The sequence below is a fragment of the Pleurodeles waltl genome, chromosome 4_1 (genome assembly GCF_031143425.1).
Source record: "Pleurodeles waltl isolate 20211129_DDA chromosome 4_1, aPleWal1.hap1.20221129, whole genome shotgun sequence".
In the NCBI taxonomy this organism is placed as follows: domain Eukaryota; kingdom Metazoa; phylum Chordata; class Amphibia; order Caudata; family Salamandridae; genus Pleurodeles; species Pleurodeles waltl.
The window spans coordinates 303,386,377-303,401,469 of NC_090442.1; the positions used below are offsets into that span (position 1 = coordinate 303,386,377).

At 47.0% G+C, this 15,093-nt stretch overlaps 1 protein-coding gene across 1 annotated transcript in view; it reads right to left on the minus strand.

Annotated features, from left to right (window-relative positions):
• Positions 1-15,093, minus strand: part of LOC138287710 (tetraspanin-11-like) — a 1,278,137-nt gene that overhangs the window by 821,845 nt on the left and 441,199 nt on the right. Inside the window, exon 3 of the mRNA XM_069228392.1 lies at positions 4,119-4,310. Within this exon, the coding sequence (XP_069084493.1) occupies positions 4,119-4,310 (192 nt within the window). The remainder of the gene's footprint in view (positions 1-4,118; positions 4,311-15,093) is intronic.

Here is a 15,093-nt window from a genome sequence, read left to right on the forward strand (position 1 = left end):
TACCGCACTCCAACAAGCAATGGTTAACAAACCAGACAGAACTAGAGCATGATATCACATACCTCACCCAACAGTACACAGCACAACCCTCTGTGCCATACCGTCAGCAATTAGATCAGGCCCGTACGGCCCTCAACTAACTTTACACATCCCTGGCCGAATATGCACTACAGCGCCTGCAAGGACTACACTACAAACAAGGGGAGAAGGGTGGTTGTCTCAGCTGTGCCAGAGAGAAGCGGCCCAGGACCTACCCGCTATCATGTCTTCCAAGGAGGAGCTCCTAACATGACCACAGGACATCGTTAATGAGTTTGTGGACTTTTATCAACGTCTGTATACCCCAGAAGAGGTTGCAAGCCCAGCTAGGGTGATAGCCTTCTTGGAGAAAACCCATCTCCCCTACCTCTCAGACGAGGGCCAAGCCCTGCTCAACAGGGAGATTAATAAGATTGAAATAGCACAGGCCATCTCCAACCTCCCATATCACAAATCACCAGGCGAGGCGTGGAGGCAGTCAACTCTGTGTATGAGGCCTTCGGGGAGGCCAACTGAGAAGGCTCACTAGGCGCAATCTCGAACCAGGCAGTGATCACAGTTATACCCAAACCCGAGCAAGACTCCCTCCAATGCAATAAACTATCACCCCATTTCTCTTTTAAATGGAGTTATCAAAATCCTAGCCATTGTATTAGCAGCCCGGCTACATAAGGTTCTTCTGTCCTTAATATATCACACGCAGGTAGGATTCGTCCCAGGACACACCTCCAAAAACCGCATCCGCACTCTCTCCCAAGCCCTGTGGGACGCTAGAAACATGTCAGAAGAAGCTCTAGCCTTATCCCTCAATGCTGAAAAAGCATTTGATCGCATTGAATGGAGCTACTTATTTGCAACTTTGAGAAAATTCAGCCTGGGTGACCAATTCATTGCTAAAGTACACCTAATGATTACCAACAGCACAGGTCAATTGTGGAGGCTTTCTCTCAGACCCTTTCCCAGTCTGCAGAGGGACGAAACAAGGCTGTCGTCTCTCGCCGCTACTATTCCTCCTGGCCCTGGAACCACTAGTGGCCACCATCCGTCAATCCCCACTGCTCGTTAGAACACCTATAAGAGGAGTGATCTCCAAACTCTCTCTATATGCAGATGACATCCTACTTACCTTCACAGACCTGGACCATTCCCTCCCGGCCTTGATGGAGATCATTGATAGCTTTGCAACCCTAACTGGTATCGGGTGAACTGGGACGAATGTGAAGCACTACCCCTCTTCCTCATCACAATGGCAGCAATACACAGCTTCCCATGCCACTGAACGCCGCTCCGCCTTAAGTATCTAGGGATCCATGTTAACTGAGGATTGGAGCGTATGATGGCGATAACCTGAAGCCACTCATCCCCCTCATGAAGTTGGACTTCCATGTGAGGCAGGGTACAGGCGGTACAGATGGTCACACTGCTGTACTTCACTTATGCTATTGATTTTGAGACCAATAGATGCTGCGATTAAATCTTGGGGTCACTCCAAGGGCATGATGGTGGGCATATATGATGTTATTACACAACATCTCTTTTCGCAGCCCCACCTTGAACCACTGTGCTTAAAATGCTGGACACGATTCCAACTAGAATTCGACAACGAGAACTGGACTGAGATAATGGTGGCTCTGGATAGAGGCACCCGGAAGCCCGGCTGAAATTTTGCCTTTTTAAAATAATCCATAATTGGTATTGGACCCCTGCAAAACTACACAGGGTCGGTCTTCTTCCACACGCAGAATGCTGGCGATGCCCAGAGACCTGGTGTGATCGGATCCATATCATCAGCGACTATCCCTCGGAATAACCCCTCTTGGATACGGTGGGTACTACCTCTGAAGCCTCTATGACGCTGCGGACACCGCTCTCCTCTGGTCTCATACTTCTTCACGACATGGAGAACCTCCATGACTTGACCCGTCTGCAACACCGATTACTACACACTGCCCTAGCAACGGCCTAGATTTGTGTGCTACGCCACTGAAGATCTCCTTCCCCCCCTACCCCGGAGGAATGGATGGTGGCAATGGTTTGGATTGCATCCTATGAACGTACCATATATAGTATGCAAGATCAAGTCGGCCTATTCAGACAGACATGGGCACCTTTTCTTGCCGATGCCTCATAGGGACTACACCACCTGCTCACCTCCATGCCCATGACTATCACCAATGCAGAATGCCCCCACCCCCTCTCCTCACTATTTCTCCCCCAGCCCAGTATGCCCACCTATACTACCCCCTCACCCCTCCCCATATTCCCCCCAACCCACCTGTCTCCTTAAATTGCGATGAACGCCGGACATTGGGTGCCCTCACTACCTCAGTTCCTCCGTTCTTAATTCCCCTCAGATATTCTTAGCTCCTCTTTAATCTTTCCTCACCTTTTCTCTCCTCCACCTAGCCTTTCTCTTTTCATACCTTATTCACTACTCTTCCTTTTCTTCCACCTCACTATGACCTACTTCAACCACTTCCAAGATACTCTACAATATCTTACTCCTCTCTACCTCAAAAGTTGTACTTCCCCAAGTTACACTATACTCAATGCTCCTAGAACCTACTACATACTGTGTCCATATATTCCACCTCCAACTGATATGTACGATTACATATGACTGTCCTTACTGTTAGCCCAGTAGATACTCTAGGCATGCCCCGAGCCCCACTATGGCTTAACCTGCATCTCCCTTCTTCTAGACTTTCTAGACCTACGAACTTTATGCGCGCATCGGGACGGACGGCTCAGAGACGCTACTAACTACCCACTACTACGCTACCTTGTCTCCCTACCTTGGCTTAGTTACCATCAGGTCTTTCATCCCCCCTTCCTCCATGGTCCCTGTGGCGCGATAAGTCATATGACCTGCTCAGGATACCTCTAGACCTCTAGATTCTGAATGTGCTTCACAGCTGTCAAGAAAGTGGGGCACGCTCTGGAATACTGGTACGCTGACGATTGGGACTTCATTGTTTTTATTATTATTATTGTTATCCTTTAGATACAGTATTTAGCTCTATTGGCCATGTGCCTTTAGGCCCTTCTCAGGTGCCGCCACACCCCTTCCTTCTGTTTATACTCCCCCCTTCTTTTTCTCCCTTTTCACCTTTCTATTCTTTTTCATATCCTGCTTTATCCTCCTATCCCCCCATCCTCTCTTTAGACTCAGCAGATAAACTTCAAATGTTATTTACATGTTACATATTGATACAATGTTCACTGTATCCCAATACTATTATACTTTCTCAATAAACAATTACAACTCTAAAATAGATCTTTTTTGTTACTCAATTATCTTAAACAGCTAACAATCATTGACAAAGCTAATAGTATTGGCAGGTTTTAGGTGTGTGTCAGTGTTGTGCTAAATATCTGGATGCAGTAACATAGAGAGGCCACCATAGAGAAATCCCACATTTCATCCCACTTAAACACCTGCCATGCATATTGTTATGTGACTGATTGCAGCCTGGTTAGTGCGTTTTCTTCCAAAATTGACGCATACAGTGCAAGACACTGGGCAAACGCCCATTTTATAGAGCCTGAAGGTGCGGTGCTTTACAATCTGCATATTACAGTAACTGTTGAACATACGTGGTAAGCTACTGGGAAGTTTTTAATGAGTTTAATATTTCAAGACTATTCCCACTGCTTTATGCACCTTGCTTTCTCATTAAATGCATTTGCTTTAAAATGCACCATTTGCCAATCTTTTTTCAGTTTTTGTTTTTCTCGGAAGGAGGACCTCCCCGTACCCCACGTTTTTCCATTAAGCGTGCTTACTTCGCTCCCTGACTAGAAGTCATACCCAACCTTTACCCCACACCACTTTCAAATGTTACCAGCCGCCTCCGAATACTGTCCAGCAAAAGAGATTTTAGAAGTTCCGTCTCATCTCAATCATTAACGCAAGTTGGTTAGAAACATCTGCATCTTTGTATGAATATCTGAGCAATTAGTAAGCTTGTACCTCATTAATGATTTCCAGTTTAGTGCATTCCTTTGTTTTGTATTTCGGAATTTAATTATATCGTGCTATCAAAGTCCCTTATGAAATATGAAATGCAAATACGTACCAATGAAAGACAGCTCCTTTTCTCGCGGATGATTGCACAGCATCCCAGAAACCCGAGCATCATCACGAAACTACCAGCAAAGATCAAGATGTATGCGGCAACAGCAAAGGTACTGGAGGCAAGCAAGCTCAGGAAGTCACTTTTTTCAATAATAGTCCATAATCCGACTGCCATCACTGAGGCGCCCCCCACCTAAACAACACAACAATAACACCACATTTAGGATGCTGATTACCATATTTAGGTTTTTAATCGATTTTAATGAGAAAAAAATACATTCATCCAAAAAGTGTTAACGAGCAAATTTGCAAAATAATGCAGTAAAACTGCTACAGATTGTGCCACATTGCATTGCATAAATGTGCCTTTTCTTGCCGCGCAATTTAGTCAATCCGCTGCATAATTGGGCCCTCCTCTGGCGCAGAATTCCTACAGCCCTTATAACCAATAAGTGTGAGGAATACAATTTACAAAAATATGCTGATTTGTTGTTTTTCACATCCTGAAAGGTTATAGGCAGCAGAAGGATAATTATGCTAAAATAAAAGGTCCACAGGAGCAATTTCCATGCTGTAAGAAATAGTTAAACTCGTGCTTGTCATTTCCGCAGAGGACTATACCAGGTAAGGATGAATTTTTATTCTCAGATTCTACCCTTCCTTGCCGCGCACACAGATTACAACCTGTGGAAACTCTCTGCCTGTTTTACTGGCGCCTGTAATTAAAGTGCTCACTTTTATGATTAGGTCACTGAGGAAAATGACAGGAATTTATCACTGAGATGTTGCTTCGAGCATTATCATTTAGATGCTACTTTGGCGGGAATCTGTGCTTTGCAGGAGACATCCATAGTGCAGTTGCTTTCAAAAGTCGAATGTAATTTTTTGCATTATTAAATATTTAAGTTTATTTTTTGCAACGTATTATATAGCAGGCCTTTTACGAATGGTGAACACCAATACAACTGAAAATGCGCTGTGCTCATGACAACACAGTCATTTGATTGTGCAAATCTATTTAGTATATAATCGTGTCCATTTAATTGCAGCAATAGGTAGTTTTTTCAGAAAATATTTTAAGACACGCAGAACACTTGCTCAGATTTCTAACAAATTTAGTTTCTTTCTTTTTTTTTTGTGTTGTACTTTTTTTTATTGTTTTCATAATCCAAATCAATATAAAAAAGAGCAGACCATAGGCCTTAAAGACTTGCGTACCGAACACACGTAAGGATAATAAACAAATTAGGAGAATATCTGGGTCCATGGCATACAGCTATTGTTATCATAGCATAGAGAAAATAATCATAGTACAGTAGGACAAGAATACACTAATACATTATCCTACTATAATAAAACCATAAAGCAAGAACACAATAACTTGATGGTGTAACTCTAGTATAGTATCGTAATTCCAGCATAAGGACATAATAAAGTTCCAACATTCTCTCTCTGCTCTGCCCCTAACCCCAATAAGGGATAGGGACAAACCTACCCTCCCAAAGCATCCCTTCACTAGGTAAGCGAGAGGGACGGGCAGTATTAGATTGTTATAGGAAGATGATGAACGATGGAGAAAAGATAACTCTGGGAGACCTCCAGCTAGAAGGTATGAGCTGAGGACAAAGAACAACGTCCCAGTATATTGTAAAAAAGGATAGTAACCTGCCCTTGGAATGGGGAGAGAGAAAATTGAAAGGGGTCCTGAATGTGAAAGAAGGGGACACAGAAGTGTAAAAACTCCCCAATGAGAGTAATGCAGGCAAAGAGACTAGACATCCCTGGATGCTAGAAGAAACTAATATGAAATGGTCATCAGCGAGGGGGGGAGCTTATCTGAAGGAGGAGGAATATACAAACCAGACTAGCAAAGAGAGAAGGGTATCACTATGATTATGCAATAAAAAAGAAAGCAATAAAGGTTTGGACAAGACAAAAGTGCTAGGAGGAGAAATAGGGGAGGATAGAATGGGAGAAAGAATGTGAATAAGAATAAGAAGAAAGAAGAAAGAAAAGGAGCGGAGACAAAAGTGGAAATGCGTACGAGAAAGAAATTAATAATGATAAGAGTAATGGAAGTGGCAGTGATAGCGGTAGTGACCGAGGGGGGAAGAACTACACAAATATGGAAAGAGGACAGAACAGAGGACATAAAATAGGCGAAACGACGAGGACATGAAAAGGAGGAGATAATGAAAATGAAAATAGAAAAGACAGGGGAGAGAGAAAGGGGAGGGAAAGAGATAGGACTAGAGGATCAGTACAGCCTCGATAGAGTGCGTGCTTGCATTCAATGGAGGCCATTACAGGATCGAAAGGGATGGAGCTAATCGATGAATAATGGCAAATGGATCAGAGAAGTGGAGCTCCTTCCGGGTGGTTTTATTGGGACCTCTCATAGGAAGAACTCAGCTCACTGGCCCAGAGAGGAAGGGCGACCATCTTTGTAAAAACACATCTGCTCTATCCTGTAAGTCACATATAAGTTGTTCGTGGGAAGCTGCCTGGTACATTGCAGTGATCCATTCTTCATGGGAAGGGGTGGCTGCCGCACGCCAATGCCTGAGGATACATAGTTTTACTGTGGCCAGTGCGGTGTGCAATAAACGGCATTGTGGTCGGGAAAGTTCATAGAGCCCTCCAGTGTCGTGCAGTAGTAAAAGGGAAGGGGTGAGGAGAGACGGCAGGGGTAACGCTTCCCTAAGGGTATTCCCCACCGACCGCCAAAAAGGCTGAATGGCCGGGCAATCATGTAAAATATGGGGCAAATCACAATGAGCGTGTGGGCATCTCCAAGAAGAGGCGTGAGACAGTAATCCTGCAGAACGCAGTTTCTGGGGGGTCCAATACCAATCATGTAAGGTTTTAAAAAGACAACATTTCAAGCGGGCCTCTTGAGCACCCCGGTCTCTGGCCTCAATTAAATCTGCCCAATCCTCTAGGTCGTAGTCGATCTGTAAACGCGCCTGCCACTTATTCTTGAGGGAATTAAGGAGGGGGAGTGAGAAGAGATGTCGGTTTAACAATGCCTGCAGTCCAGATACAGCCCCCTTCAATTGACCCCAGGTTTTCAGGTATTGGAGTACTGGGGATTGTATAAGTCACCGGGGGGGTTCCCTAGATGTCTCACCTGACAATGTCGGAGCTGGAGGAAACACCATGAATAATGTTCAGGAAGATCAAATTCTTGCTTGAGCTCTGAGAACGACTTCCATTTGTCTCCCGATATGAGCTGATCCACTCGCGTGAGACCTCTCAAGCACCACTCTCTCCAAAAAATAGTATTCCCCCCATTTGAAAACTTTTATTGCCCCATAATGGGGCTCTATCATGTATATGGAGATCCACTTTTAAGGATCGGTGTGCTTGCCGCCATGCTTTCCATATAGCTCCAAGCATAGGATTAGTGGTTCCCTGATATACCGGACCTGCATCATAGAGCATCTGGAGGCCTGATGAGGCGCCCGTAAGTGTCTGTTCTACTTCCACCCAGAGTGGCGGATCCCTTAATCCCTGGGGTAAAAAATTCAATTGTGAGAGATGCAATGCGGAGGCGTAGTGTTCGACTGAGGGAAGACTCAGACCTCCAAACTCATGCTGGGCTAGTAGTGCGGATCTAGGAAGCCGTGGACGTACGGACCCCCAGATGAAAGCTCGGATGCAATGATCTATCTCTCAAAGGATAGATAAGGGTATTTGCAAGGGGAGCATGCCCAAGACATCTAAAAATCTTGGTAAGGTCACCATTTGTACCGCCTGCACTCTGCCCCACATAGAGAGGCCTAAATGGTTCCACTTCTCAAAATCCCGTTTCATATTGCTAAGCAAATTGTCCGTCACCATTTTATCCAAACCTTTGTTAATGTCAATGCCCAGGTAATGAAGACGTGATTGTTTCCATTTGATCGGGAGTCCCTGAACTGAAGTGCTGACTGTTACAGGATATAATGGTAGTGCTTCACTCTTATCCCAGTTAATTAGATAGCCCAAAAGATGTTCAAATTCCGTTAGGATCTCTCTAAGGGCTAGGAGGGAATTGGGCAGGTCAGTGAGAGTAAGTAAAATATCATCCGCATATAAGTAAATGACGGGACTTCCGCCTGGGACCGAAATTCCAGATGTAAGGTTGGAGCTGCGAATAGCTGCTGCTAAGGGTTCCATGGCCAATAAGAACAATAATGGGGATAGCGGACAGCCCTGTCGTGTCCCTCTGTGGATCGAGAAGGTGTCTGAGAGGAACCCTTCACAGTTTACCTGGGCCGTCGGGGAGTCATATAGTAAGCGCACTCTGTTGATAAAACTAGTCTCTAGGCCAAAACGTTTTAGTATTTCAAAGAGATACGGAGATGATTTCTTGATGAGCGGCCCGGCACGAAACCCACCTGTGTGTGGTGAACTAGGGAGGGAATGACCTTCTTGAGGCGAGATGCCAATATCTTTATATCCCCATTGAGGAGCGATATGGGGCGGTAGCTTCCACACAGAGGAGGGTCCCTACCTGGCTTGGGTAAGACTGTAATGGAAGCTTTGTGGGAGAGAGGGTGTAAGGAACCCATCTGGTCAGCCCCCCGGAATGCCTCATATAAGGCATCTACAGTGTCAGTTCCTGTCCATTTATAAAATTCGGACATTAACCCATCCTCCCCAGGTGCCTTATGATATTGTAAATTGGCTATCGCCTGTTGGATCTCTTTGCTGATGTCACCCTCTAGGAGCGCTCTGCCTTCAGCCAAGAGGCAGGGTATGTTTTCTCTCCCAAGGAAGGCGTACAAACTATTAGTATCCTCAGTTGTTTCTTGGGTATATAGGGCTTGGAAATAATGTCCGAATTAATCTGCAATTGCCTGAGGGTGCGTAATAAACGTGTCGTCATGATTACGTATTGCTGGTATGGCCAGTGCTGCCTCCCTTTGACGGAGTTGGGCAGCCAGAAGGCGACCTGCCTTCTTTCCATGTTCATAGTGGCGACCTTTCATCCGTTGTAAGGCATATTCCGCCCGCGAGGTATAAAGGGAGTTGAGCTCCATTTTGGCTCGTTCTAGGCGGCGACGACTGGACGGGGTGGGCGTTCGGGTATACTCCCGGGTGGCCTGGACAATACAATCTCCTAGTTTGCTCTGTTGATCCCTCCTTTGAGCATTGGAAAAGGCCGCATCTCTCATGAGATGTCCTCTAATCGTTGCGTTTGCCGCCGCCCAGAGAAGCTGGGGTGAGGGAACCGAGCCCTTATTATTCTGAAGGTATGCGGCCACGTGTGATTTAAGTTGTTCCTTTCCCTTCGGGGTTTGGTATCTGGGATTTGAAAGACACCAAGGCTGACAGCCGGGTGAGACCAAGCTTAGCTCTAGGGTTAATAAAACTGGGGAATGATCAGACAGTGCGGCCGGAAGAATTTCGGACATTTGGATCGACTGCAATAACCGATGATTAATCATAAAATGGTGTAGCCAAGATTGAGTCCCGTGGACCGAGGAAACAAAAGTGTATTCTCGGTCAGAGGGGTGGGAGAGGCGCCAGTAATCCAGCAAACCATGGTCCGATAGGACGTCATGTAGGAGGGCCCGGTCTGCGTTATTGCCCGCATCAAGACCACTTGAGCGATCCAGGATGGCATCCTGCACAATGTTCCAATCCCCACCTACTATATATTGGGAGGTGCCAATCTGTGTTAATAGACGATTGAGAGAGAGGAAAAAGGAGCGTTTGGAGCCCGTGGGAGCATATATGGAACCGATACAGATTGTAGAAGAGCCTATGGTGAGCTTGGTGAGGGCGTAGCGCCCTTACGGGTCGCACCATGTCTTAAGAACCCAGAACTGTAAGGAATGACGAATAAGTATCGCCACTCAACATCTCCTCCCTGAGCCCTGCATTCCACTGTGTACAGATGGTGTTCCGCTGAAAAGCACCCTGCCCACCCAATCTCTACGGAGTTTTTCTGACTCTGAGGGGGAAAGGTGTGTTTCCTGTAGAAGGGCAATGTCGTTTTTTTTGGAGCGGAGATAAGATAGGACCTTCTGACGCTTGATATAGTGGGTCATGCCATGTACGTTCCAAGACATAACCGTGAGTGGGATCGTCGACCCCATTATTGGGCGTAGTGGAAGCCTAGTCAAAGGGAAGCAAAGGGTTCTGTGTTCGATGATAGAGGGAAGGAAAAGAGATGCTAGGAGTAATAAAGCTCAAAGAAGGCGTGAGCTGGTGAAAGACAAATAAAGAAAGGGGGAAGGTGTGAATAAAGCCCTCGGTCACAAGAGAAAAGAAAGTCAAGCAGACAAAGGAGCAAGACAGGGAAATAGGGAAAACGCAGGGGGAGCAGGGGAGGAAAGAAATGGAGAGGGATAAGAAGCTCCCAGACGATCAGAAAAGAGCAAACAATCTAACAAGCTCAGAAGGCAGAAAAGGGGTGTAAAGAGCTAAGAAAAAAGTAAAGGATTATAGGAAAAGGGGAGAGGAATGAAGACAGCAGTGAGCGAGGTGTATCTCGCTACCAGGAGTCCTACTAAACTGTGGGTCAGAACCTGTAAGGCCCGCGTGCTGGGAGGACGCCAATGGGTGGGAGAGGAGGGGGACTAGTAGTTCACTTACAATCCGGTAGGCCCGCTAAGGAGCCTCATTGTTAGGCAATGTTGACTGGCAAGTGGCAGGGCGCAAAAAGCTATAAGTATGAAGGATGAAGTTTGGGAAGGCGGGACATAATGGATCATGAGATATGAATTATTAATTAGGAGATAGGGAATATGAAATATGGAGTATAACAGGACGTTCTACGAAGAGATGTGGCGGGAGGGGTTGTAATCTGGTCGGTCACCCAAGTGGGTAATTGTGAGGTGGTGCCCTGCTGCACACACAGAAAGGGTGAGGGCTGTGCAGCCTCCATCCCAGACCATGGCTATCAGCACCAAGGGAGTCTGCTTCAAAGGTTGGCAAATGTACGACCGCTGTTGTCAGGGGCTATGAGCAGGGGAGTAGCCGTGTAACTCTGTCTAGGGGACCTCTAGGGAAGGCGTGATGGCCCCCAGAAAGCACGATGTGAGAGCCAAAATCCCGCTACGCAAGCGCACTGTACATCCCTCTAGTTTGGCAAGTGTGAGTAAGTAATTTACAGGAGGACGGCTAGCCTTTCCCTTAGACGGGATGTAAGAAATGCTGAGGGGACATGGGGGAGACTTGTCAGGAGGGGAGGAGGAGACGTCCTGTGGCCACAGTTCTACAGGGAGATAGCATAGAAAACTCAGGTGGGGGAGTGCAGGAGAAAGGGAACCAATGGTCTCTGTCGGTAGGGTCATAACCTACAACCAAAGGTCAGTTATATGATTCGCATAGGATAATCAATGCCATACGTAATACAATAACATTCCATAAATGCCTCTTATAGCAACTGTATCAGAGAAAATATGTGACAGTAATTGAACAGGACGTCTGCCACCACTGTGGCTTCCACATTTCCGACCGTAATTCTAACCCCAAAACAGCAAAGTGTTGGTAATAAAGTAGGCGAAGATCACCTCAAACCTATCATTGACAGTAAAACTTTGCATTGGCCCAGATCCGTCCCAAATCCCCTCTCACCATAGAGGATGGCATCGATAATAACAGTTGAATTTGACAATCAGTTGTCTCAAGGGGGGAGAATCTGGTGCCGGGTTAAGATCAAGATGTCCTCCAGGCGCTCAGAGGGCCGGTGTCATGGATGCTCATCGATTGTTGGTTTCAAGGGAGAACGGGACTTGTCTCTGCCCTAGTCCTGAGTGTGGTCAATCACTGCTTGAAGGGCATGGTCACGACAGTCCTGAGATTTAGGTGATCGTTCGTATATTCTGCCGCTCTTTTGCGAGGTTGGGCGCTGAGGATGAGACAACGGGGATGGAGCAGCGAAGGTATCCCCGGCAGGGAGGGAGTCAAATTCCAGATGCGCGGAGGCAGTGTCCATGGGGTGGGGGGCAAGACTGTTCAGGAAGGAGCCGAGGTCCTCGGGTTCGGTAAAGTATCTGGATTTGCCTTTATATGTAATCCACATACGAGCTGGTTCAAAAAGGCCATATTTAATATCCAGGTTCTGAAGTTGCGGGTGGAGAGCCAAAAATGCCTTCCGCTTTTCATTTGTTAGTCTGGAGAAATCTGCTGACACCCTTATCTCGTGACCCTCTAGGAAGAACGGGCCTTGTGTTTTGGCTGCTGAAATGATCTGGCGGGCCTGCTCATGGCGCAAAAAACATGCGATGATAGGACGGGGCTTGTCGGAGGTCGCTTTGTGTAAAGGGCCAATCCCATGAACTCTTTGGAACTCCAATGGTGGCGAGAACTCCAAACCTGTAAGGTTGGACAGGAGGGTTTTGAGAAAAGTTTTGATACCAGATCCCTCCTTGTGTTCTGGTATACCGAAAAAGCGTACGTTGCCCCTGCAACTCCTATCCTCCAAGACAGTGACCTTTGCCCGAAGGGACCGCAACTCTGCCTCCTGGTCGGGCAGCGCCGCCACCTGGCCCTCCACAGCCGTGAGGCGTTGGTCCAAGTCATTTGCTGTCTCCCGGAAGCCAGCGTTGTCAGCCCAAATGGAGGAGGAGGCCACAGTTAGGTCTGTTATTTTTTAATCCATCACCTCCAGGCGGCGTCCCACCGCGTCAAGCTCATGCAATATGCGGTCTGTCGCCTCCAACGTAGGGAGGTCAGCTGGCGAGGGCTCGGGACATGGAGGGACCATCTGCGCCGCCATGATTTTTGGTTGTGCAATGGCCTCAGAGAACAGCAGCTGGCGGGAGTGTTTACCTGAAGGCTTTCTGTTTGGCATTTCCCCAAAGTTACGAAGGCCCTAGAAATAAAACACCTGGTAGGAACGTGTGTGTCGGACCCCGTTCCCGCTTCTCGTAGTCCGTAGCGTAGTCGGCCAGGCTACCGCGACTGCAGCAGTTGTAGAAGGTCAATCCAGCAGGTTGGACCTAGAGGAGGGTTTTCACATAGGGTGAGTAGGCTGTTCCCTCCTTCTCGTCTAGACGATCTGGGTGTTCATAAACCCCGTCTCTGGGACTGCTGGGAACAAATCGTACCAGGTCTAGGTCCACCTCAGACTGCCCAACTGATGTGGAAGTGGAGGAATAGGAGGTAGAAGAACGGTGGCCGTAGTGAGGGATCCGGGTGGGGGCAGGCTTATTGTGACCTCAATCGTAGCGCCGCTGTAGACATGCAAAAGGCCCCTCCTTTTGTAATGCTCTGCTGGAATAATCACCCACGTCGCCCTAACGAGGATCTCCCTGTCAGTCCTTCTGGGGATGATGCCAGCTTCTGTCAAGAAGACTATGTATAAAACTGTACTGCTCTCTCCAGCATACGTGCCAGAGGTGTTCCTAGTAAGCCTCACAATGTACATTCAGAGTTGGGGTGCCAGGGTCGGTGTTCCTTTCAGGAGGCCCACCATTCCTCACCTGATCAAGGGCCTTGTGTTACAGGGCTCCATTTTGGCTCCGCTATCAAGCCGCGGTACTTAGCAGGGTGGGTTAATCATATGCTGCACATTGGGGGGGGAGGGGCACACCCTCCCTACTCCTTACTCGTGTGCGCTGTTTGTAGAGCGAGTCGCGGGGCGCTGGCGGATTTGTTCGCCGGGGGTGAGGCGCTCTTGGCCTCCGTTGCTGCCACGCACGCCCCCGGTCCTGTTCCACACTCAAGGGCGCGGCTCGGCGCACCTCATTAGGCCTCTCGCAGTCGGGTTTCGGAAACAGCAATTACAGCCATTCCGAGTTTCGGGTCTTCGCGGCTCCTGGACCCGATGCCCCCGTGGGTCTGTGAAGCTGCGGGGGAGGCTCGAAGTGGAGAATGGCGCCTCCGCCTTGGCCGATCCAGCCTGGCGCACAGAGCCTCTCCGCCAGGCGGCCATTCACTCTGGTGGCCAGACCACACCCCACAAATTTAGTTTCAACATAAACATTTACTTTGTGACACTTGTAAAGCTGTAGCCGAAGTGTGTACAATAGAGGCTGCATTATCTTCTTAAAAGACCTTTAGAATTTTCTCTGACTCTAAAAAATGCTTAATTGATACAGAAAGGCAATGGCGTGAGAGATGGAAACTGGATGAGTTCCAGGGGACCGGACCAACAGTGCCATATTCTTCTAAAAAACTATCACACAATCCATATCACAACAATTGTCACCTGGTTATGTAACTTGCTCAAAAACAAAACAAAATGGTAAAACCTCATGAAAATGCACAAATTTACACATCTATAATATATCAACAAGGAATAAGACTGAAGTATAGAAAATTATAAAAGCACAATTGCACAATGTCCTTATTTCTGCAATGTCTTTTTCTCCCTTATTTCAGTATGAATCTCAAAGGTTCAACACAAAGCAGAATGTTGAAAAGTACATTATTTGTCATGAGGGAGATGAAGTTCTGTGATTCTTCCATGGTATTAGTCCTGCATTGACTGAGTTGCATTTGATGATACACTTCCACTCCATATGCTGAAGATTGTAGGCAATGCCTCCTCCCCAAGGCAACGGTAATGCTTTTTTAATGACCTGATGTCTTCTGGAGCGTGGCCATGTTTCAAAAGATGCCACAGCAAGGGGGCATTCTCAACCTTCGGAATTCTGAATGTCACCTATTGTGTGGTTTGACCAATATAGATCAAGCCAGAAGGGCACCAAACACAATAGACCACTCTACTGGATAAGCAGTTGGTATGGTGTTACAATGTTAAAATTGCCATACTTTAAAGTGTGAGTATTGGATGTGAACTGACATATCACATAGTTGCTGCATTTTAAATGGCCCATAATAGAGTCTAGACCCATACATGACAGAATGTTAGTCTTTGATCTGTTACTGATGTTGCTGCTGTGGGCCAGATGATCTGTAATATTTGTACTTCTTTTGTAAGAGAAGAGAGGCTGCTCACAGATATCACCTATCAGTCAGAGGATGGGCCAGTACTTCTTTATGATATTGCAAATTTTGTTGGTGTCTGGGCA